This window comes from Amblyraja radiata, chromosome 31 (assembly GCF_010909765.2).
Source record: "Amblyraja radiata isolate CabotCenter1 chromosome 31, sAmbRad1.1.pri, whole genome shotgun sequence".
In the NCBI taxonomy this organism is placed as follows: Eukaryota; Metazoa; Chordata; class Chondrichthyes; order Rajiformes; family Rajidae; genus Amblyraja; species Amblyraja radiata.
Genome location: NC_045986.1, coordinates 18,674,797 through 18,698,538, shown reverse-complemented (window position 1 = coordinate 18,698,538; position 23,742 = coordinate 18,674,797). Strand labels below are relative to the sequence as shown.

At 43.8% G+C, this 23,742-nt stretch overlaps 1 protein-coding gene across 2 annotated transcripts in view; it reads right to left on the bottom strand.

The window, feature by feature from the left end:
• Nucleotides 1-23,742, bottom strand: part of epha8 (EPH receptor A8) — a 262,547-nt gene that overhangs the window by 28,386 nt on the left and 210,419 nt on the right. For both annotated transcript variants that reach the window (XM_033047998.1, XM_033047999.1), the window contains exon 13: nucleotides 19,727-19,936. In XM_033047998.1, coding sequence (XP_032903889.1) covers nucleotides 19,727-19,936 — 210 coding nt within the window. The remainder of the gene's footprint in view (nucleotides 1-19,726; nucleotides 19,937-23,742) is intronic.

The following is a 23,742-nucleotide window of genomic DNA, read 5'->3' as shown; positions in this document are numbered from 1 at the left end:
AAAATGTGTGGGAAGGAACTGCAGATGCTGGTTTAAACTAAAGAGGGACACAAAATGCTGGAGTAACTCAACGGGACAGGCAGCATCTCTGGAGAGAAGGGATAGGTGACATTTCTTCAGACTGATGTCATCATTCCTACTCTTCAGAGATGCTGCCTGTCCCGCTGAGTTACTCCAGCATTTTGTGTCCAAACAACAAAATCCTAATAAATATGGTATTGTTCACTTTACATCGCAGACCGATTGGTAATCTTCAAGACATTAGAAACGGTATTAAAGCTTGAATAATTGATGAATACTTTGAAAGGAATAAAGGTTTCACTACAGGGGAGTGTGGGAGAGTACGAGCTCATAACACGAGTTCAATAACCTCTTTCCATCCATGTCTGATTCGAAGACAATGAATATTTAAGGTTCATTATTCAGAACACCGTCAAACAATAAAGGCACACATTGTATGCAGGGAGTATGATGCCTGCTTCCCACAAGATTCACTGATAATATTCTGACTGTGTCTTAGAAGACCACCTTGGGCTGAGAGGACGACAGACTTCAGGCACTCAACATTAGTGCAGTCCAGCCCAGGGGAGTCAGAGGATAATTTAACAAATTAGCAACAATGGGAGCTGGTGAAAGTTTAATCAATCACCTCACAAACAGGGATTCCCCTTTGGATTAAAGGGTTTAGATTCCAATTCACTGTGTCACGGCAGGGGTCTATTCACTTGGTTGGTAAGATTTTAAAATCCATTATAAAGGACAAGATTTCTGAGAAGCACATGATAAAATAGGCCGAAGTCAACATGGTTTTGCGAAAGGGAGATCTTGCCTGGCCAACCAGTTGGAGTTATTTGAGGAAGTAAATAGCAGGATAGACAAAGGAGAGATAGTGGATGTGGTTTACCTGGATTTTCAGAAGGCCTTTTATAAGGTGCTGCACATGAGGTTGCTAAAGATGATGAGAGACCATGGTATGGAAGATACTAGCACGGATAGCAGGATGGCAGAATGCAAAGATTGGCAATAAGGGGGCTTTTTCTGGTTGGTTGCCAGTGACTAGCGGCACATACAAAAACATCTTTACAGTGTGAAACATCCACGGGAGAGTTGGAGGACAGGTTGCATTCCTCTCTTCTTCTAAATGTGCACACTGACCAAATTCCAGACCTTGAAGCTCCCACCTGATTGACCTCTCCTGTTGTGACATCATGTCCTTAATCATAGTGGGCTGAATGGCCTGTGTGTGTGTGTGTGTGTGCTGTACAGCTCTATGATCCAAAACTATAGTAATTTGAATCATAGAGTATTACACCATGGAAACAAGCCCTTCGACCCAACTTGCCCACACCGGCCAACATGTCCCATCTACACTAGTCCCACCTGCCTGAATTTGGGCCATATCCCTCTAAGCCTGTCCTAATTATGTAATTAAGATGGCAAATTTCTAGGTGGAAGTACAGGGTGAGCACACTGTCTTTCAAAGATTTATTTCAATATTAAAAAATTAAGACAGAGTGTAATAGCGCGATGTCAAGAAGAACAAAAATAAAAACAACACAAAACAACTAAAACTACATTTTATACAAGGCCTTTCAGTGTGATTTTTATTTTCTAGACTCTTGGGGATAAATCTTGCAAGTACTAAAGATTACAAACAAACTCTAAAATACTATTTCCCTCTGATATTCAGACATATATCGGATTTATCAGAAAGATATGGAATTCCGCTCAGCAGATTCTTAGGAAGGGAGAATTTCCATTTGCATGTGTAGATATCCCTGATGAATTATTCTTTGAGGTGACATAAATGTTTCATACGTAGTCAATTTACTAATAGCAATGTCCCACCAAATGAAGAGAGACAAATGATTCATGAATCAGTTTTTTGCGAGGCCAGGAGACCAAGATAAACTGAGAATAAGAATAAAGCCACTATGCTGGAAATCTGAAGTTAAAACATAAACTGCTGGAAGCACTTAGCCAGTCAGGAAGAATCGCTAGGAAGAGAAACTGAGTCGATGACCCTATTCTGACCAAGATAGGTTGCCCTGGATGTTGTTTCTTACAAATTAGAATTTGGACAACTGGCACAGATGAATTCTTTTAAACGTGATCTTGAACTGGAGCAGAATTGCACTCTTGAGAATTTCTCTCAGAGCAGATTAGTTCAGACCACCGTATACTGTGTGGAATAAATCACCGACCTATTGACATTTCTGTTCAAGACAGCTTCATCTCGACCTCTGATATTTGTACCAGATCCAGTTCGATATAAGCTCTGCCTTAGGTCTGATTTAATTTAATTTTGACCCACAGGTCCTGTTTAATGCCTGGTGCTCTAGTAATTCATTCTCAGATGACCAAGCTTCAATTGCCATTTCCTTTCAATGTCTTCCATATTCCCTAACACCCACCGACAAAAACTTAACTGCTATATCCCTGCCTGCAGCACTGCTCATTGAGTCGTACAGCACAGAAACTGGGCCTTTGGGTCAACTAGCCCATGCTAACCAAGATGCCCCCTTCTATACTGGTCCTACCTGCCTGCTTTTGGCCCATATTCCTTTAAAACTTTTGTTTCCATTGACCTGTCCAAATGACTCACTGCCTCCTCTGGCAACTCATTCCATCTACCTACCACCCTTTGGGTGAAAAGGTTGCCCCTCAGGTTCCTATTCAACTTTTCTCCTCTCGCCTGAAACATATGTCCTTTGGTTCTTGATTCCCCTACTCTGGGTAAAAGACACTGTGCATTCTCTCTGCCTAAGTCACCCTGCCTATTCCTACCCGTACAATTTTATCAATGATTCATTGAACACAAAGAAATGGCCATTCACCATTTATCTGCGCACACCTTTCAAAATTTGAAATTGCTAAGTCCTTGATTAGCATTCAATTCTCTCTTCATAAAATGTCCTCTCATTTCTGGTGTTCTTTCACTGTAACACTCACAGCTGCACAGAGTACTTCAATTATGCTTTGTGTAGGTTTAGACGGACTTCCTTGCCTCTGCAATACCATTTACTTAAAGCGATGTTTGACACTTATCCCTTCATTCTCCCTGTCAATGGTCACATCCTCAAAACATGATGTGCCAGCTTAGTTTATTTATTTAGTTTTAGAGATGCAGCGTGGAAACAGGCCCTTCAGTCCACCGAGTCCACACCGACCAGCAATCCCTGCACATTAACACTATCTACACATAATAGGGACAATTTACATTTATACCAAGCCAATTAACCTACAAACCTGAAGTAAGGGAGGAAACCAAATATCTCGGAGAAAACCCATGCAGGTCATGGGGAGAACGTACAAAATCCCTACACAGCACTCATTGTCAGGATTGAACCGGGATCTAGGTGTCTTGCGCTGTAAGGCTGCATCTCTACTGCTGCGACACTGTGCAGCTCTTTGGCTTTCATTGGAAAATAATTCTATTTAATTAGATAGTTGGAATTTTGCACACATGCTGGGTCCCACAGTAGTTGCCTCGGATGCTGTATATGTGGAGATCCTTTAGCCAGTCCATTGTTACATGTTTCTATAAGATCCCTCTCGTCCTTCTAAATTCCAGTGACCATAAACCCAGTTTGTTTGTTCTCCTTTTAATTGTGTGGATTTCCTTCCATGGCACAAAGTGCTGGTCAGTAGGTCAACCGGCCGTTGTAATTGGACCCCTAATGGAGTTGCACGATGGAATCAATGGGAACGTTGGGAGAATTGGCTCCAGGTGAAATTAGGGTAAGGAATGCACAGGAATAGGAGTGACGCAGTGGTGCAGCGATAGAGTTACTGCCTGGGACCCCAGTTCGATCCCGACTACGGGTGCCATCCATGCACCGTTTGTATGTTCGCCCGGTGACCGAGTGCGTTTTCTCCGGGGGATCTGGTTTCCCTCCCACACTCCAAGGACATGTAGATTTGTAGGTTAATTGGCTTCTGTAAATTGAATATTGTCCCTCATGTGCAAAATAGTGCTAGGGTATGAGGTGATCGCTGGTCGACGTGGACTCGATGGGCTGAAGGGCCAGTTTCCACACACCATCTCCAATGCTTAAAGTAAAGAATGGTTTTAATCCGTGAGCCAGCATAGACTCGACTCCTCTCACGGTAATCAGTTCCTGGGATACTGATGGTATCCACCCATCGCTCCCTTGTATAGGGAAATGGGGACTATGGAGGGATACCAACAATCTTCTAGGAACTGGTTACAAAGAGAGTCGTTTAATTTATGCAACTAATAACAAATTGGGAGTGGTGGAAATCATGGATATTAAAGATATTCTAACTCATTATTGCGTACGATTATACAAATTCATCTTGTCAACACAAAGCTTTGTTTAGTTTCGTTTAGTTTAGAAATACAGCGCGGAAACAGGCCCTTCGGCCCACTGAGTGCACACCAACCAGTGATCCCCGTGCACTAGCACAATCCTACACCCACTAGGGACAATTTGCATTTATACCAAGGCAATTAACCTACAAACCTGTACGTCTTTGGAGTGTTGGATGAAACTGAAGATCTCGGAGAAAACCCACGCAGTCAGGGGGAGAACGTGCAAACTCCATACAGATAAGCACACGTAGTCAATGTCTCTGGCGCTGCGAGGCAGTAGCTCTACCGCTACGCTTACGTGCGACTTGGTGTACACTTGCAAAGATGTTTGAACCAGTATATGGTTTGTCTACGTTTAAGGGCACGTAACCTGTCCTTGTTCTTAATATAAATTCCCACATCCACATTTATATTGAAAACTGCCAATGTAAACGGGTCACATTATAACAGCAGTTTCTGAAACAGCATCTTTGCAGAAAAAGTAAGTTGACAATCAAAGCATCAATAAATCAGGCGGCTGTATAATATCACAATGGCGAGTGTGTTGGATGTTACAGTTATTAAATCTAGCACAATGTTATTAAAACCAGGAATAAAGTAATAACCTGGTGATGGAGGCTCAAAAGGGTGAGTCTTACATAAAGGCGATTCAGTAAGTGCTGACACAGCAGAATTTCCATGCAGGTTGTATATCATGTAAGCACAGTGGTGCCAGGGCACACGGCAGAGCAAAGGGCTTGAAATTATACTCTCGTAACTTAGCCTAGAGGTTGTACCATTTTTAAACCAATCTGCCACCCTTAAAAGAAAATCAATTCAAGTGTTAAACCACTAGCTCCAATGGCAGACGGAGAGAGAAGGATGGGTATTCTTCACATCCAATTTCCCACTTCGTATAATTGTAGTCCCTAGTTTAGTGTCTGTGTATTGTTAAAATTTCCGATTAAATTCCACGTTAAAAATCTAGTTTGGACCAAAAATCTTGCAAGGAACATACAAGAGTACAGTGTGGGAACAGGCCCTTCAGCCTCAATGTCGGTGCTGAACATGAAGCCTGCTTGTGACCCATGTTCCTCCATTTCCTGAATATCCATGTGCCTGTCCAACAGCTTCTTAAACACCCCCAACGTATCTGCCTCCATCACCACCCCTGGCACCATCAAACTACCTAGAAAAAGCCATCTGGTTCACTATTTTCTTTCAGGGAAGAAATCCAACAGACTCCTCCAATTGGCCTATGTTCGACTCCATTTAAAACTGAGGTGCATAGAAATGTCTTCCCTCACAGTGTAGAGAATCGTGAGGGTAGTGAAGACCAGATCATTAGATAAAGTGCTGGAGGAACTCAGTGGGTGGGGCTGCAGCTTTGGAGGGAATGGATAGATGATGTTTCAGGTTGGACACATTCTTCATTCTGATTCCGTCTGAAGAAAAGTCCCGACCTAAAATGTCGTCCATCCGTTTCCATCCACAGATGCCGCCTGACCAGCTGAGTTCCTCCGGCACTTTGTGCTTTACTCGGTTCGAGCATCTGCAGTTTCCTAAGTTGCCATGTCATTAGATGCACTTAACATTGATACAGAGAAGCGATACAAAGATCGAAGAAATGAAGACTATAGGGAACTGGCACAGAAAAGGAGGGGAAGTCTAGGGCTGATCAACCATAATTATATCAAATGGCAGAGCAGGTTTGAGGGACTGAGTAGCTACTATTTTCATAGGGTTATAGATTCATACACTATTTGGCCCACTTGTCCGTACCAACAATGGGCATCCATCATATTAATCCCATTTTACAGCAGTTGTATGCACCCTCTGTGCCAAGTTGGGAAATACATTCATGCCCTTCTCAAAATTAACCTGCACTTCCTGTCTGTTGTGTTGAAGATTTGTGCTCCCATTTAGCCCTTGTAGAATAGGCAGACTGCCACTGAAATTCCAAACCGGACCTGGAATTTTGTGGATGGCATAATGCCGCAGCGGTAGAGCAGCTGCCTCACTGCGCCAGAGACCCAGGTTCGATCCTGACTACGGGTGCAGTCTGTACGGAGTTTTCATGTTCTCCCCGTGACCGCATGGGTTTGCTTCAGGTGCTCTGGTTTCCTCCCACACTCCAAAGACGTGCAGGATTGTAGGTCAATTGGCACCTGTAAATTGTCACCCTAGTTTCTAGGAAGCAATAATGGGACAATGCAGAACTGGTGTACGGGTGGCCGATGGTCAACGTTGACTCGATGGGCCAAAGGGTCTCTTTCTATGCTGTATCTCTAAACCTAAAATCCAAGTTAAAGGCAAAGTGGATGATGTTGGCAAGATAGAAATGTTCAATGAAACGGGATTAGACTAATCCAATGAAAAGTAGACACTGTTGCTGGCACCAGTATGAAGGGCTGACTGGCCTCATTCCTTGCTTCTTCTCTGACTTTCCTGACCTCTCAGAGTAGATCAATGACTGAGGCAGCAGAGGAGCAAGCTTCTACTCGTGGACGTGTTTGAGTTAGGTTGGTTAGACATTCTCCTGGCCCATCCATCCTATGTTTTCTCATTTCTCAGCACAATGGGCATTGAATCGCTCTCCATACTTTAAAAAAAAATCAATGAACAAAAAGTTAAATAAGAAGTTTCACTTTGGTTTTGTTTGTCCTGGTTACATAGACCAAATGTCCTGGCCATTCGATGCCACCCTGGAGGTTTGCTGCCAGAACAGGAAGATCTTCCTAACATTGCGGATCAGTAGCCCATTTGACTGGGCACCTAGGGATAGTCCGGCAGTTACGAGCAGCGGAGATCAGAAACCGTTTGTCAGCGTTAAAAGCACTTTATCCGGAGAAAATCAATGGCAATTTTGTCCAGACGAGTGATTTAAAAAATATATATACGGCAGCTAGCTTAGTAATGTATTTCAAAGGTTCTTTTGTTTCAATTTAAATGTACAAATTCCTCTCCCTAGTGGCTTTGCTTGCATTCTTCTAAACGTTTTTGACTGACAAATTCCTTCTCTGCCAATACAAAAAAAACCTGTTGGTGTTTGTCCTTGGAGGATTCAATGAAAACACTAAATTCCACTTCATTACTTCCATTTACATGGGAAAATTGAGCGTGTGTGGATCAATTTGTATTAATGCAGATCAGTGACCATATAAATGACCTCGGGAATCATCTCAAAGGTGGGCTCGGTGCGAGATTTTCTTTCCAAGCCTTAACACTTTGAAATCCAAAGAGAATTTTCTATTTCTGTTAAACAGTTTTTCCACATGTTGGAAAATTAATTTATAAGGCGTAGGCAAGGCAATGTACTGAATCGTTGGTGTGGGTGGAAGTCCGATAGACAGGCAGGAGAACTTGATTCTTCACTTAAGTTGCTGTAACATGACTTGTTGCCATGGTGCTGAACATGCCTAGGCAGGATGAATTGAAGGCATAGTGATTGAAAGAGGAATTAAAAATCGTAATCCTGCAGCACAGCAGACCCACCAACATTCTGTACTGTCTGATAATTTACTTCACTGCTCCGTAACAAATGCCCATATCCAACATCACATCACCCGATACACTCACCATGCTGGCATTGACCCTGCTGCAGCATCCTCAAGAGTGATCTCTGACTGGAGTCATAGTCATAGAGTCATGCGGTGCGGAGACATGTCCCTAGGCCCAACCTGCGCACGCCAACCAGTAGGTATCATCTACACTAGTCCCACCTGCCTGTGTTTGGCCCAATATCCCTCTAAACCTATCCTATCTATGCACCTGACTGAATGTTTCTTAAACGTTGTGATGGTACCTGCCTCAACTACCTCCTTCGTAAGCTCATTCCATGCACCTACCACATTTTGTATAAAAATCTTGCCCCTCAGATTCCTGTTAAATCTTTCCCCCATCACCTTAAACCTATGCCCTCTGGTCCTTGATTCCCATAGTCTGTGCGTTTATCCTATTGATTCCTCTCATGACCTTCTACACTTTCATATGATCACCGTTCGTGCTGCTGCGCTCAAAGGCATAAAGTCCTTGCCTGCCCAACTTCTCCCTGCAGCTCAGGCACTTGTAAACTGGCAACATTTTCGTAAACCTTCTCTGTGCCCTTTCCAGCTTAACAACATCTCCAGGGCAAAGTAAGGAAGGCGCACACCCTCAATGCCAGACCACCCGTGGGCCGTCTTTACACCACCCCCTGTGCCCTTTGCCGTCTTTGCCACTGGCAAGAGCCAGGGCTGCCTGGACACAGCGTCAGACGTGGTCTGAGGAGTTCTTGGTGCAATGTCCTGGATATCAATCTCACAGTTGATGTGAGATGATCTTCATTGCATCATCAGTTGGACGAGGAAAGCAGCAAGAACAGAGATGATGAAGGGAATGGATTCCAAACAAGAATTGGAAGACAGAGTGCTGCGACAAGTGATTTAATGTCAGGCTGTTCGTAACATAAATACCAGGCATCATAAACGATTGCTTTCAATCCCTCCACCCATCTGCCTAAGATTAATTTTTGTCTGTCTAAAGCTGTGCAATTTAGATTCTTCTTCAGTCTCATATCTGCAGTGAATGCGTGACTGTGTATCAACTTTGCCTTTAGTTGCTACCACTCATGAGTTAGATGATTTTGTCCAACACCAAGGATATGAGCACAAAAGCTGTGATGATGACCGGATCAATGCGGAAGTTATTGTTATTGATTTATTTGTATAGGGACAGTGCATATTAATAAACATTTACATGTAATACGCAAGATTGTAGCCAGTAGCTAATTTCCATCTTTAGTCCCTCTGGTACACAAGGTAAACACATCACAACACAATCAATCAATAAGAAAAGAGACAAAACAAAAGACAAAAACAAAACAAAACAAACAATAAGTTCTGATTTGTCCTTGGTGCTTCACCATCTGTGGTGTTCTCTGTTGGGTGAGATGTCAAAACAAGGCTCTGTGTGATCTCTCAGATGGACATAAAATATCCCATGGTAGTAATTCAAAGGTCAGAGTGGGAGAGGGGGATTTAATCATTCCTTCCTATACTGGCATTCAGGGCAGCCTAAAAGAAGTTTGAGAGGGTAATTCTTGGTATTTTTCTATCACGAGGGGCAAAATTAGATCTGTTTACTTTGATGTTTCAAAGAATGAGGAGAGAAAACATAGAAAACATAGAAAATAGATGCAGGAGTAGGCCATTCGGCCCTTCGAGCCATTCAATATGACCATGGCTGATCATCCAAAATCAGTACCCCATTCCTGCCTCATACCCCTTGATTCCATTAGCCCTAAGAGCTATATCTAGCTCTCCCTTGAATACAGCCAGTGAATTGGCCTCCACTGCCTTCTGTGGCAGAGAATTCCACAGATTCACGACTCTCTGGGTGAAAAAGATCTTCCTCATCTTAGTCCTAAATTGCGTAAATGGCCGACACCTTATTCTTAAACAGAATAGAGAGGTCACGTTGAAACATATAAGCTCCTGAGTGGGCATTACACAGTTTTATGCAAATCAATTGAATCACAGGCAATTTTGCAATTTTTTCATCCAAGTTGACAGAATAAGATCAGCGACTTATATCGATGTATTACGGAGAAGACTGGTGCTGGAGATGGCAAATACTTTTCCAGATGCCTAGGATGTTTCCGTTAGTGGAAGAATCTTAAACAAGGCGACATTGCTACAAGATAAGGGCTCATCACTTAAATCTGACGTGGGTGGGAAGTTATTCTTCCAGAAGTTGATGAACCTCTGACATTTTCTGCCCCAGAGCATTATGGTAGCTGGACTATGGGGAGTAATTAAAGAAGAGGATGATACATTCTTGAAGGATCAGGGAATTGAGGGCTATGGGAACAGGCAAGGAGGAGGATATGAGACTTGTGGCAGATCAGCCATGATCATCTGGGTTGGCAGGGCAGCTTCAAGGGTGAATAGTCTCTACAGATAGTCCTGTGTTGTTTTGCTCCAATTAATTGCAAAAAAAACAGACTTTCTGGTCACTGATATTTGTTGTTCGAGGGGGTTATTGCTCACAAAATGATCACAGTCTTTCCTGCATTACACTAGTGATTGAACTTCAAAAGTATTAAATTGTAAGTGGTCAGGCACCCCAAGATTGCGAAGAGGGTTGTGTAAATGAAAATTCTCTTCTTCCTTGCAGTGTAAACAGCAGTTTTCACCCTCTCAATGTCGGAAATAGGACAACAACTCAGTAATCCTGTTGTCCTAGTGATACAAACGGCCAGAGCGGATTGTTGTGTTACTGTGCGATCTCTCTGGTTCGACACCCGTTTCCTTTGGCAGGAACCAATTCCTCTTCCCCCCAAAGGAGGCAGTGTTGCACATTCAGCACATCGGTTGGCTCATGGCGGAATCAACTCACAGGAGGAATGTGGATTTACCTTTAAACAGAGCAAAATACCTACACAGCTACAAATCTCAGTCCGTGAACGTTATATCATTCAAATAGATCATGTTGTACTCAGCATAAACACACCGTGCTGGAGTAACTCGACAGATCAGGCAGCATTTCTGGAGAAAAGGAGCGGGTGACATTTCGGGTCAGAATCCTTCCTCAGACTGAGGAAGTCTGAGGAATGGTCCCGACCTGAAATGTCACCTAATCCTTTTCTTCAGAGATGCTGCCTGACCCATTGAGTTACTCCAACATTGTGTGTCTATCTTCGGTACAAAACAGCTTGTTCCTTCTTATACATGTTTTCCTCAGCCTTAGTTATATTTTTCCACCTCTGATCCGTATTCTATGATGCCCTTATCTAACACAAGCCTGTTCTGGTTGCAGTTTCCACAATCTTTTGTGACAGAGAGAGGGAGACTGAGAAGCCTTCAGACATCACAAAGAATGACCCAGCCCTCATGCAAAGATTGTGCTCCCTGATCCTGGATATTCTCAATGTATTGGATCAAATGTTTATTTTAATCATCAACCAGATGATTTTTTAACTTTAGAAACTCAGAGAACTAAAGAGGGCGGTACAGTGGTGTAGCAGGTAAAAGCTGCCACTTCACAACGCCAGAGACCTGGGTTTGATCCTGACATCCAGTGCTGTCTGCGTGGACACGGTTCTCCCTGTATCTGTGTAGGATTCATCCCATGCTCCAGTTTCCTCCCACATCCACAAGACTTGCGAACTTGTAGGATAACTGGCCCCTGTAAATTGCCTCTCATTTGTAGGGAGCGGATGAGAATGCGCAATAACTTGGAACTAGTGTGAAAGGGTGATCAAAGGTCAGCGTGGACGGTGGGCCGAAGGACCTGTTTTCCTGCTGTATCTCAAACAAACAAAATTGCAGAAGCTTGGTAATACGTCCTTATAACTCGATCCTTTAAGCACCACTAAAATTCTTAGTTTCATTTAAGTTTGGGTTACAGCGCGGAAGCAGGCACTTCGGCCCACAGACCAGCGATTCTCACACACACGAACACTATCCCACACACACTACGAACAAATTACTATTCTTCCGAGCCAATTAAACTCCAAACCTGTACGTCTTTGGAGTGTGGGAGGAAAACGGAGATCCCGGAGAAAACCCGCGCAGGTCACAGGGAGAACGTACAAACTCCGCACAGACAAGCACCCGTAGTCAGGATCGAACCCGGGTCTCTGGCGCTGTAAAGCAGCAATTCTATTGCTGTGCCACCGTGCTGCTCCTGATCAGTTTTCTTGTTTCCCCTTATGAGGCCAATGGACCATTCGTGAAGAACACTAATGCTGAAACAGGAGGTGTAATGTAAATACAGAGGCAGAACCACAATCTGCCCCGTTACCCCACCAACACTGTATCATTCAGTTAGATCATGGCTGCTTTGTGCCTTGAAAGATTCAGCTGCTGCTCAGTTTTATCAAAGCTCCGCAGCGAAAGATAACACTAAGAATAAAGCCAGATGGACCACTTGGCAATAGTTCGATAATGGATTCAGATATGACAAAGGACCAATTGACCCTGCAAATTTCTCATAAAAATATCCGGGGGCTGTTGTCTGAATTGCAAGATCTGTTCTACAGATTGAGCAACAGCCTGACACAGTAACAGTGGCAGAATATTATCCTGGGTCACAGATCCTCAATAATCAATGAACGCGTTTAAGGACGAGCACATATGTGCTTGCAATATGTGCCTGTTTATCATGTCGCTACAAAGAAAGTCACATTTAAATCCCTGAGCACGGCCCAGTCTTGCCTCTGGGCGAAGGTTTTAAACTCCTTAATCAAGGCTCGTATGCGTATCCTTCAGCGGCAGGTCAGACACTACGGTATTGACAGAGTGTTTGAGAGAGAGTGATCCTGAGAGACTTGGCAACAACTCCAGACCCCATCAAACTTCACTCACCCACCCGATACAGATTCATCTGTTCTTGTCAGGACCTGTAAGAAATATAACTCCACTGATCTTGTTGAGACAAAGTCTTGGTCTTACACTGAGGGCACGTCATTGTCTGATACCCCCCACCACCAGGCAATTGAAAGGGATCCAGATCAGACTTGGATTTAGATTAGACTTGTATTGATTCCACTGGAATGTTGGAGGCTGAGAGGAGACTTCAGTTTAGTTTAGTTTATTGTCACCTGTACATCTCCTTCCCCTATTGTAAAGTCTTCCACGAAGGCACAGTATAAAAGGCTCATTAACAAGGCAGAACATTTCACTTGTACATGTGGACACATCGCCCATTGATTGAATGTGTTAGTCAGTTCTCCATAACTCTCCTGACTAACACAGACAAACAGATGGATTCACAGCAGGGATGTGTGTGCAAAGCAAGGCTGAAGGGCTTGCAAACATTTTTGGACGTTCAATCCTGACATCTTTCCACTGTCCACATCATTAGAGAAGCCATATTTCATTCAGTTCTATTCAATCCTTAGGATATCATGAAACAACTAAGAGCCACACAAGCAATAAAAGCCATATTTCTTGACAAAAACAACAGCCAGTGTAGTCACACGCATGCTGGTGGAACAGCACCTCATATTTTGCTTGGGTAGCTTACAACCCAGCAGTATGAGTTGATGTCTCTAATTTTAAGTAACCCTTGCATTCTCTCTCTCTCTCCGGCCCTCCCCCTCCCCTTCCCCCCAACTCATCCTGCTAGTTTCACTGTTCATATTCCTTCATTATCACCTCTTCCAAAACCAACAACTGACAATTGTAGGCTCCACCTCTCCTTTGTCTTTGGTGCCAGGTCTAATTCGTTCTGTACCTTTTCATACTTCCAGTTTCCCTCTCCCCTGACCCTCAGTCTGAAGAAGGGTCTCGAGCCGAAATATCACCTATTCCTTTTCTTCAGAGATGCTGCCTGACCTGCTGAGTTACTCCAGCATTTTGTGTCTGTCGTCGGTGTAAACCAGCATCTGCCGTTCCTATCTACATTTCTCTGCTCCGCAGTATTTTCCCCTTGATTAAATATTCCATTTATCTTTCCTGAATTTAATGCGGGGACCCTCATCCTCGCCCGCAATTAAGACACTGTCAGATTTCCCCACTAATCGACTCGCTGTCTGTCCCGTTGCAAACTTCTTTTTGATCCACACAACTTATTACCACTCCTAAATAATTGTTAAAAAAAATAAATTGTGTGAGATGACAGCTGATGGGAAAATGAACATTAAGTATTCTGGAGAACTTATTACATTTTATATTTTGTTGCTTCCCATTCAATACAAAACATTATAAATTTTATAACATTATAAAAAGAAAACATATATATATTTCACAAAATAATTTTTCTGACAAAGGGTCACAGACCAAAAACATTGACTCGAAGATAGACACAAAATGCTGGAATAACTCAGGCAGCATCTCTGGAGAGAAGTAATGGTCTTCAGAAGTATGGTCTTGACACGAAACGTCACCCATTACTTCTCTCCAATGATGCTGCCTGTCCCGCTGAGTTACTCCAGCATTTTGTGTCTATCTTCGGTGTAAACCAGCATCTGCAGTTCCTTACTTAAAACATTGAATCTTTCTCCTTCCACTGATGCTGCTGAGAGTTTACAGAATGTTCTACTTTTATCTCATACTTCTAGCACTTGCGGGTTTTGTTTTAATTTTGATGATTTAAAGTTTCAGGTATTACTCAGAGTTGTAGAGGGTGATTGTGGCAAGGTGTTGTACAGCTAGCTTTGTGTGTAAATCAACACACACTTCACAACATACTCTAATTCTCCTGTCCCCTGGGACCTGAGAAATCAATCCAATTCCTTTTTGAATGTTTTCTCTCTTTAGTTTTTAGTTTTAGGAATACAGCGCGGAAACAGGCTATTCGGCCCACCAAGTCCGCTCCGATCAGCGATCCCCGCACATTAACACTATCCAACACACCAGGGACAATTTATATTTATACCAAGCCAATTAACCTACAAACCTGTACGTCTTTGGAGTGTGTGAGGAAGCTGGAGATCCAAGGGAAAATCCACGCAGTCATGGAGAGAACGTACAAACTTCGTACAGACAGCACCCATAGTCAGGATCGAACCTGGATCTCTGGTGCTGTAAGGGCTGTAAGGCAGCAACTCTACCGCTGCACCACCGTGCCAACTCGGTATTTATTATATTTGGTTTAGTCCATTGCAAACTTCAGTTTTTGTTTTTGTTAAGCTACTTGGCACAATGGCGCAGCGGTAGAGTTGCTGCCTTACGGCACCAGAGACTGATGACTGTGGAGGTCAAGTCATTGGGTATTTTTAAAGCGGAGATTGACAAGTTCTTGATTAGTAAGGGTGTCCAAGGTTACGGGAAGAAGGAAGGCAGGAGAATAGGGTTGAGGGGGGATATAGATCAGCCATGATCCATGATTCGATGGGCTGGATAGCCTACTTTTGCTCCTACATATGTCTTCTGGTCCAATACAGGATGAGCAGTGAATTGTTTTATATCAATTTGAGCGGTTTCTCTACATATAGCTTTTCCCAAGAAATGGAAAGGCGCGGAATCCAGTATGATGAAAGCAAAACTCGTTTGATTCTCTATCATCAGGTGCTGTGTCCTCCCAGTTCATCCCGCCGTTCCCATTTTTATGGAAAAAGAGACAGAACCTCGGGTTCTGATGAACAAACCCTGCAGCGCTGCTAAAAATGCCCCACAATCCGTTGGAATAAAAACAGAACTTGATTCTGTCACCATAAAGCAGTGGCCTCAAATATGAGCTTTCAGCTATCAATTACCATGTAGGGCATGCCAAAACCAATAAGCGATTTCAGCTATTTAATCCTCTTTGCTAGTCATAATGGTATATCACTTTCACCACACTTCCTTCAGGGGACCAATTAGGCAATCAGTTTAAATCATTGTAGACAGCCTTTAGCTCAAATCTTGAATAATCTTTTGAAAATGGTGATAATCACCAATGCCAACCTGCTCATTTTAACAGGTACTTTGGTGGATAGTTTTAACCATGTCATTGCTGAAGGGAAGGAATCAAGACACAGATCATTTGGGTTGAAATCTAGAAAATTACAGGAACAATGTATGCAGCCTGATTTACTTAGACGATTACATAAGATGTTATTTCTGAACAGCTCTATTTGTACACATTGATATTATCTCTGGTCAAAGATAATCACCAATGGGGATAGTCATTCATTTATTTTAACGCGGCTGCAACAAGTCATCTTATGTTTTAATCACAAGAAGCTGGAGTAACTCAGCGGGACGGGCAGCATCTCCGGAGAGAAGGAATGGGTGACCCTCCCGTCACTCATTCCTTCTCTCCAGAGATGCTGCCCGTCCCGCTGAGTTACTCCAGGTATTTGTGTCTATCTTTGGTTTAAACCAGCATCTGCAGTTCCTCACGACACATTAAATTGTAATCAATTATGAAATAATTTGTGTCTACTAACCAAGGGATAGTGAATTCTGGATCTCCATCTTCTGGAGATCTTCAATAAATCTGGATCTTCGTTAATGTTTTTTCTTCACTCCCTCCATCCCCACCCCCATGCCAATTAATCCCCTCACTTTCATTCTGCATCCTCTAGACCAGTGGTTCCCAACGTGGGGCGTACGCCCCACAGGGGGGCAATTTGATTTTTAACGGGGGCAATTGAGCCAATCCACAAATATTTCAATATTCTAATATAGAAATTTTCTCTCTCTTTATTACCTGTGAATACTCTTTTATTATCATATTTCTTTTGAAGCTTGTTTAAACCAAGGTATTGGCGTTTTAAGCTTCTTCAGCTGAAACGGAGTTCACTTTTTAAATGATAAGAATTATATATCACCACATGGGGGGGGGGGGGGGGGGGGGCATCAGGATTTTAGAGGTGATTAGGTGGGGCATGGCCAAAAAAAGGTTGGGAACCACTGCTCTAGACCCTGAACCATTCATTAATGAGAACGGTTTCCCTTTTTTTAACCAAGCTAAACGAACCATAATCTTTTCTATCTCAACCCAATCTCTTTCTGTTCTAGCTTCTCCCCTCAAGAATGAGGGGGGAAAAATCAGCCCATGCTGCATTTGACTCCATATGTGGTCTTCAGCTGAGAAACCTGCAGATATCTTGTAGCAGATCTCAGAGACGTTAAGAGTTGTATGTTCCGTTTTGAATAAAACTAGCTACAGATCGGCAAATTAAAAGTTTCATAAATGCTTTGTATGATTCTATGGAATATTCATTTGGTTTTCATTTTGCTCCATCCTGGTGCTGAAATTGAATTTCAGAGTCAGAATCCAACAATCTGTGCCATGGTGCAGCCATGTTTAGAGCTGGTGACTGGAGATAGATCTCCAGATGAGGCTTGGCTGTGAAAATGTGTGAGGCACAGCATACTGCCTCCCAGGCCAGATGGAAAGGAGGCTGCAGAGCTGCCAGCTAGCCAGATGCATTGTTGCACATGAGTGCCGCTGCAGCAGATGGAGGAGAATTGCATCGCAGCAGCCAACTGCAAAAGGCTGGAGGTGTGCAGTCCAAAACAGTTGGTCATTGGAAAAACCTGTTGGAGAACCTCCATACAGTGTCACAGAGTGGCGTAAAGCATGGTGGTGCAGCGGTAGAATTGCTGCCTTGTAGCGCGAGACCCGGGTTCGATCCCGACTACGGGCGCTGTCTGTACGGAGATTGTACGTTCTCTCCGTGGCCGTGTGGGTTTTCTCCACGACCTTCGGTTTCCTCCCACATTCCAAACATGTGCGGGTTTGTAGGTTGTGTAGGAAAGAACTGCAGATGCTGGTTTAAATCAAAGGTAGACACAAAATGCCGGAGTAACTCAGTGGGATAGGCAGCATCGCTGGAGAGAAGGGATGGGTGATGTTTCGGGTCGATGTTCCTCACTCCAGAGATGCTGCCTGTCCCGCTGAGTTACTCCAGCATTTTGTGTCTGCCAGGTTTGTAGATTAATTGGCTTGGTATAAGTGTAAATTGTCCCTAGTGCGTGCAGGATAGTGTTAATGTGCGGGGATCGCTGGTCGGTGCGGACTCGGTGGGCTGAAGGGCCTATTTCTGCACTGTATCCCTAAACTAAACTAAACACTCTTTTGTGTGTGATACCTAGTTCCATCGTTGAACTCAATGAGCATTGGATGCACAACTTTTTGCAGCTTGGCTTTGGCACTGATATTCAAAGGGACATCCAGCATGCGCAGCAACTTGGGATTGCTGAGGCTTAACTCTGGGTGGGAAGCAATGATTGTGGTGAGTGATTGATGAGTCTCAACCCTGATTCACCCCAACTCACCCTCTCACATGGCCGCTCCTTCCCCATCCCTCTCCTGCTGACCATTGCACAGAACTCTTGATCACTGTGCCAGCACAAATAAAAGCCAGCACAAATTCCACATCCAATAACAGATTTCAAGTTTACCGCAGACAAGACAAAGGCAAACAACGTTGTGGATTTCCTTCGTATCTGTCATCCAGAATTGATGCATTGGGAAGCTGTGCAGACTGTCCACGTGTAATGTCAGGATGGTTCAAGTGCTGTAATGCCCCTGTCCCACTTAGGAAACCTGAACGGAAACCTCTGGAGACTTTGCGCCCCACCCAAGGTTTCCGTGTGGTTCCCGGAGGTTCTCTGAGGTTTTTGTCAGTCTTCCTACCTGCTTCCACTACCTGCAACCTCCGGCAACCACCTGCAACCTCCAGGAACCGCACGGAAACCTTGGGTGGGGCGCAAAGTCTCCAGAGGTTTCCGTTCAGGTTTCCTAAGTGGGACAGGGGCATGAGGCAGCAACTCTACCGCTGCACCACTCTGCCACCCCAATGGGTTATAGAATGGGTTACAAGTAAATACATGGGATTGATGGGAATGCTCTGAGAGCTGGCATAATGTTTCAGGGCTTCATGGCCTCCTTCTCTGTTGTGTGAAATCTGGAAATACCTTTGTTGCCTTTGCTGCTGTAACCAAACTGAGTGCTACCTTCAATACAAAGCAGAAATCTATCTGCAAAATGCAATCTATTTTTGAACCCTGTGTCTATTACGTGACAGGTTCCATACATAAATCTTTGCTGTTTTAGTAAGCTTTGGAACTAGCTTTGTTTCAGTTTTTATGCTTCCAAAGTGGAGATTACTTTATCAATGCCTTGGGATAAATCTGTTGAATAATGCCGCACAATTCAGCAATTTAATTGCTCCATGAATGGACTTCTGGATGAGCAATGGCAACAAGGAAGCTATTAGCATTGTAATTTGTCTCTTTATTTTCAATTATGTTCAAATGTATTTGCTTTCCTTGTCCCTTGGCACTAATTTGATGTTGTTTCATGGCTATATGTTGGTTTATGCAAAGAATCAATGGAGCCAAGTGTGGGCGGACCAGAGAGGAAATCTGCATCATTCATAAATATGGGAACAACTGGATAGGCTGTTTGTTTTCTCTGGAATGCTCCTGATTTATGAGGGGCATGGATAGAACAGATAGAATCACACAACACAGAGACAGAAAGAGTCCAACTTGTCCATGCAACACCACAATGCCCCATCTCAGTTACTCCCCATTTGGTCCATATCCCTCTAAACCTTTCCTATCCATATACCTGTCCAAGTATCTTTTTAATGCTGCTATTGTGCAGATAAAAAGGAAAATTGGCCCCATAGCAGACCTGCTTAAAACTAGAGGGCATCGATTTAGGCTCAAGGCCTGCCGGTCTGAAGAAGGGTTCCAACACTAAACATCACCTATCTTTTTTTCTCCAGAGATGCTGCCTGAGTTACTCCAACACTTTGTGTATAACTTCTGTATAAACCACCAGCTGCAGTTCCTTCCTGCACCTTATCTGCCATCAGCTATTCCATTCTGCCCAATCCCACTGCACTGTTCCCGTCCGCAGTGCTTCAATGGTCTCATATTCACTGTTGTATCACTCGTCCCCTCACTGTGGCCACTGACAACATCATTCCCGCTACTTTATTACCGAGATATTGAAATTCTGTTTAAAAATCCCAAACCGTACAGTGGTGGTGTAAGCTGCGTCCGGGTCATCTTCCAAAATCCGGGACAGGCCAAAGTCCGACACTTTGCACACCAGGTTGCTGTTCACCAAGATGTTTCGAGCCGCGAGATCCCGGTGGATGTATCCCAAGTCTGAGAGATACTTCATTCCCGCAGCAATGCCGCGCAGCATCCCGACCAGCTGGATCACAGTGAACTGTCCGTCGTGGCTCTGCAGGAACAGAGGTAAAACCTGTCACCCTCCGCGACACTTCAACATCGCTCTGCATAACCAAAAACTCTATTTCATTGAAAAGATTCAAACGGAAAATGGTTGGAACCAGAAAGAGTCTCTACCAGAAGGAATCTCGACTAAGGTAATGGCGTTGGTCTCTGTGGGAAATGACTATCAGTTGATCTGGATTGCCTAAATTAGACATATGCCTCTTTTCGCTGACGAACAAAAAACAATCAAGCAACTCCCCTTTGGGATATGGGAGGAAGTTGGAGAAACGGTGTTGGTCGGTGTGGGCAAGTTGGGACGAAGGGCCTGTTTCCACACTGTTTGACTCTATGACTAACTTTGGGCTGCTGCAATGTAGAAAAGTTCAGATTACCATTGCTTCACCACCCATTCACTGATTGTCCTTTCCCACAGAATGCAGGCCAGTTGGATCTACAGCTGATGTTCAATGTTCTGATCACAGTGGTGCAGCCAGTGGAGCTGCTGCCTCGGTGATCCAGAGAGCTGGGTCCAGCCCTGACCTTTTGTGCTGTCTGTGTGAAGCGTACACGTTCTCCCTGTGACCGTGAGGGTTTCCCCTGCATTCTCACACTTCCTCCTATATCCCCAAAGAAGAGTTTGCTTGGTTGTTTTTATTAGTTTGTTTGGGGGGTGGTGTGGGGGGGCGGGGGGGGGGGGAGTGTGTGGCAAGAGAATCAAGGGAGAGTTAACGTGCCCGTCAGGGATATAAGTGGAGGACTGATGGTGTAGTGAATAAAATGCTTGCTTGGTACACTTGTCTTCATTGGGAAGGGTATTGACTACAAAGAAGGGGACATCATGATGCAGCTGTACAAGTCACGGATGAACCATACTTGGAGTACTGCGTGCGTTCTGGTAGTCCAGCTTTAGGAAGAACGCCATTAGGTTGGAAAATGTGCAGAAGAGATTTATCGAGATGTTACTGGGGTTTACACGCTTGAGGTCTAGGGAGAGATTGGAGAAGCTAGCATGTTTTTCTTTGGAGCATAGGAAGCTGAAGTATACAAGTTTATGAGGGGCGTGGATAAAGCAAACACTCTCAGTCTCTTTTCCAGGGCAGAGGATTCTAAACAAGAGAGCATGGGCTTATGATGAGAGGGGAAAGATTTAAGAGGGACCTCAGTAGTCCATACCTGGAATGAGCTGTCAGAGAAAGCTAGAGAAGTGGATACAATTACGACATATAAAAGACATGGGGACAGTTTTTTGGATTGGATGGGATTAGAGGGCTCTGAGCCAAATACAGGCAAATGGGCCTAGCCCAGTGTGGGCCAAAGGGCCTGCTTTCATGCGCTATAGCTCTATGATGCAGGAGGTCAACCCTTGACAAGAAGATCCTCACATTAATTTGCAGCGAGCGATACTCTTCTTCCTCTGTCTCTGCTCATTTTGGAAGGTGTTGCTCTTTCAATTTCAGCCCATGAGACTGTTGAATTATTTGAAGCTGTGATTTTTATTCCTTGGTTCCATTAAAACTGGCACTATTTCTGTCTTTGGAAATCACCAAAACGCGTCTGCAACTTGGGCAAAAAAAGGTGCCTAATCTAAACTGGGACAACACCATTAGTTTACAGTTTTCACCAGCGGATGTGTGAGATACATGTCCTGAAACACAGTTTGTTTGTCATGGATTATGTAAGTGGCAAATGGAATTTAATTTGAGAAGTGTGAAAGACACTTCAAGTGGGTATATAATAAATGACATGATTTTTAGGGGTGTCATTAACCAAAGGGACTTTGGAGAGCATTTGCACAGATCCTTGCAAGCAGCAGAACAGATCAACAGATAAAAACCACAATCTGTTGGAGTAATTCAACGGGTCAGGCAGTATCCCAGCTAGAGCAACTGAGTGGAACAGGTCAACAGTCCGTTAAAGTAGATAATCAATATTTTCTATTACAAGCAAGTTGTATACCAGACTTGTTAGGCCACTGTTTGAGCACTACACACATTTCTGGTCAACACATGAGAAGGAAAGATGTGATTGGAAAAATAAGCTTGAGATTTAAAGTAATCGATAGAAGGAATAGAAGAAATGGAATGATGAAGAATGATCGTTTTTCACCCACAGGATAGTGAGAGTCTGGAATTCACTGTTTAAAAGGGTGGGAGATACAGAACCCGTAATAAGACTTAAATGGTAACCGGATGTTCCATGTTTCCTTTTGCTGTAAAAGGAATTTTCCCTGAAACTGCGTACCACCTCATGCCATCCAGCACCTTTGGATTCTACCACACACCTGCACAATAAAGGTGATTTTCAGGAGCCGATTAACCTAGCGACCTACATGACTTTGGGCTGTGGGAGGAAACCAGAGCACCCGCAGCAAACCCACGTGGCCATAGCGGGATAATGCAAACTCCACACGGACAGCACTGAAGGTGAGGATCAAACTTGGGTCTCTGCCATGAAGCAAAAGCACTACCAACTGTGCTACCAGATTGCCCTAAAAGAACTGCCGGAAGAATAAATAATGACACTGTCTGGTCCACAGTTAAAGGCCCAAACAACAATTGATGTTAACTAATAGTTGGTATAGTTGCTGAAGAGAGGTTGAAGGATACCTAGCTGTAAGCTCTAGTTTTGATTAAGATCGTAAACCTAGATCCTTCATCCCATAATGTGTGTGCCAAACCCCATAATGCCAAGATAAACTAATCTCATCCGACTACACATGAACCATACTCCTCCATTCCCACCATATCCATGAGTTTACCCAAAAGCCTTTTAAACGCTGTTGTATCTGCCTGTAATATTGTATCTGCCTCCACCGACACTCATGGCAGCGTGTTCCAGGCACCCACACCTTCTGTGTAAAACACTTGCCCACACATCTCCTTTAAACTTGGCTCCTCTCATCTTAAAGCTTCTTTAGTCTTTGATATTTTCACCTTGAGAGGGTTTCCCTGCCACTGAAGCTCTGGGGTTCAGTGGTTTGGGTTTGCCATCAGTTCAGTTCAGATCCAACTAGACCCGGTCTTTCCACAAGATTGCAGCAGAGATGAAAGCCTTACCCTGTCCATCCCACGCACCCTGAACTGCAGCTTCCCCTGGATAGGAGGGGAGACCTTGAAGGAGAGATAGAGGTGGCATGGCGGTAGAGTTGCCACCTTACAATGCCAGGGATCCGGTTTCGATCCTGACTACGGGCACTGTCTGTACGGAGTTTGCTCATTCTCTCTGTGACTGCGTGGCTTTTCTGCGGGTACTCCGGTTTCCCCCACACACTCCAAAGACATTTTGGTTTGAGTTTAATTGGCTTCTGTAAATTGTCAAATGTCCCTATTGTGTAGGATAGTGCTAGACTAGAGGGTGATCGCTGGTGGGCCGGCACTCAGCGGGCCGAAGGGCCTGTTTCCACGCTCTCTATCTCTAAAGTCTAAAGACACCACCCTGGTTCTTTCACCGGAGGCAGATGTACAGTGACAGGAGTTGACCGAGGGAGGAACACAGCAAGGTGGGAATAAACACATGGCAATCAGTCACACAAAGAACAACATTTTCTTTATAATTAAATTCTGTATGAATGAAATGAAAATCGCATTGCAATTTCAAGGTGTATTGCTATTGTGTATTTATGAGGTGTTGGGTGAAAGCACAGCAAAATATATAAATCATATTTTAATAACATTTTCTTATTACCACTGAATATAACATTTCCGCAGGATATGTTGCTTTTGCTTTTCCTTCCACTGACATTTTCATTTCACTTTTAGTGTGAGTGGGCAGAAAAATAATGTTATTTGATTTTATTTCCAGGGTTGGATCCTT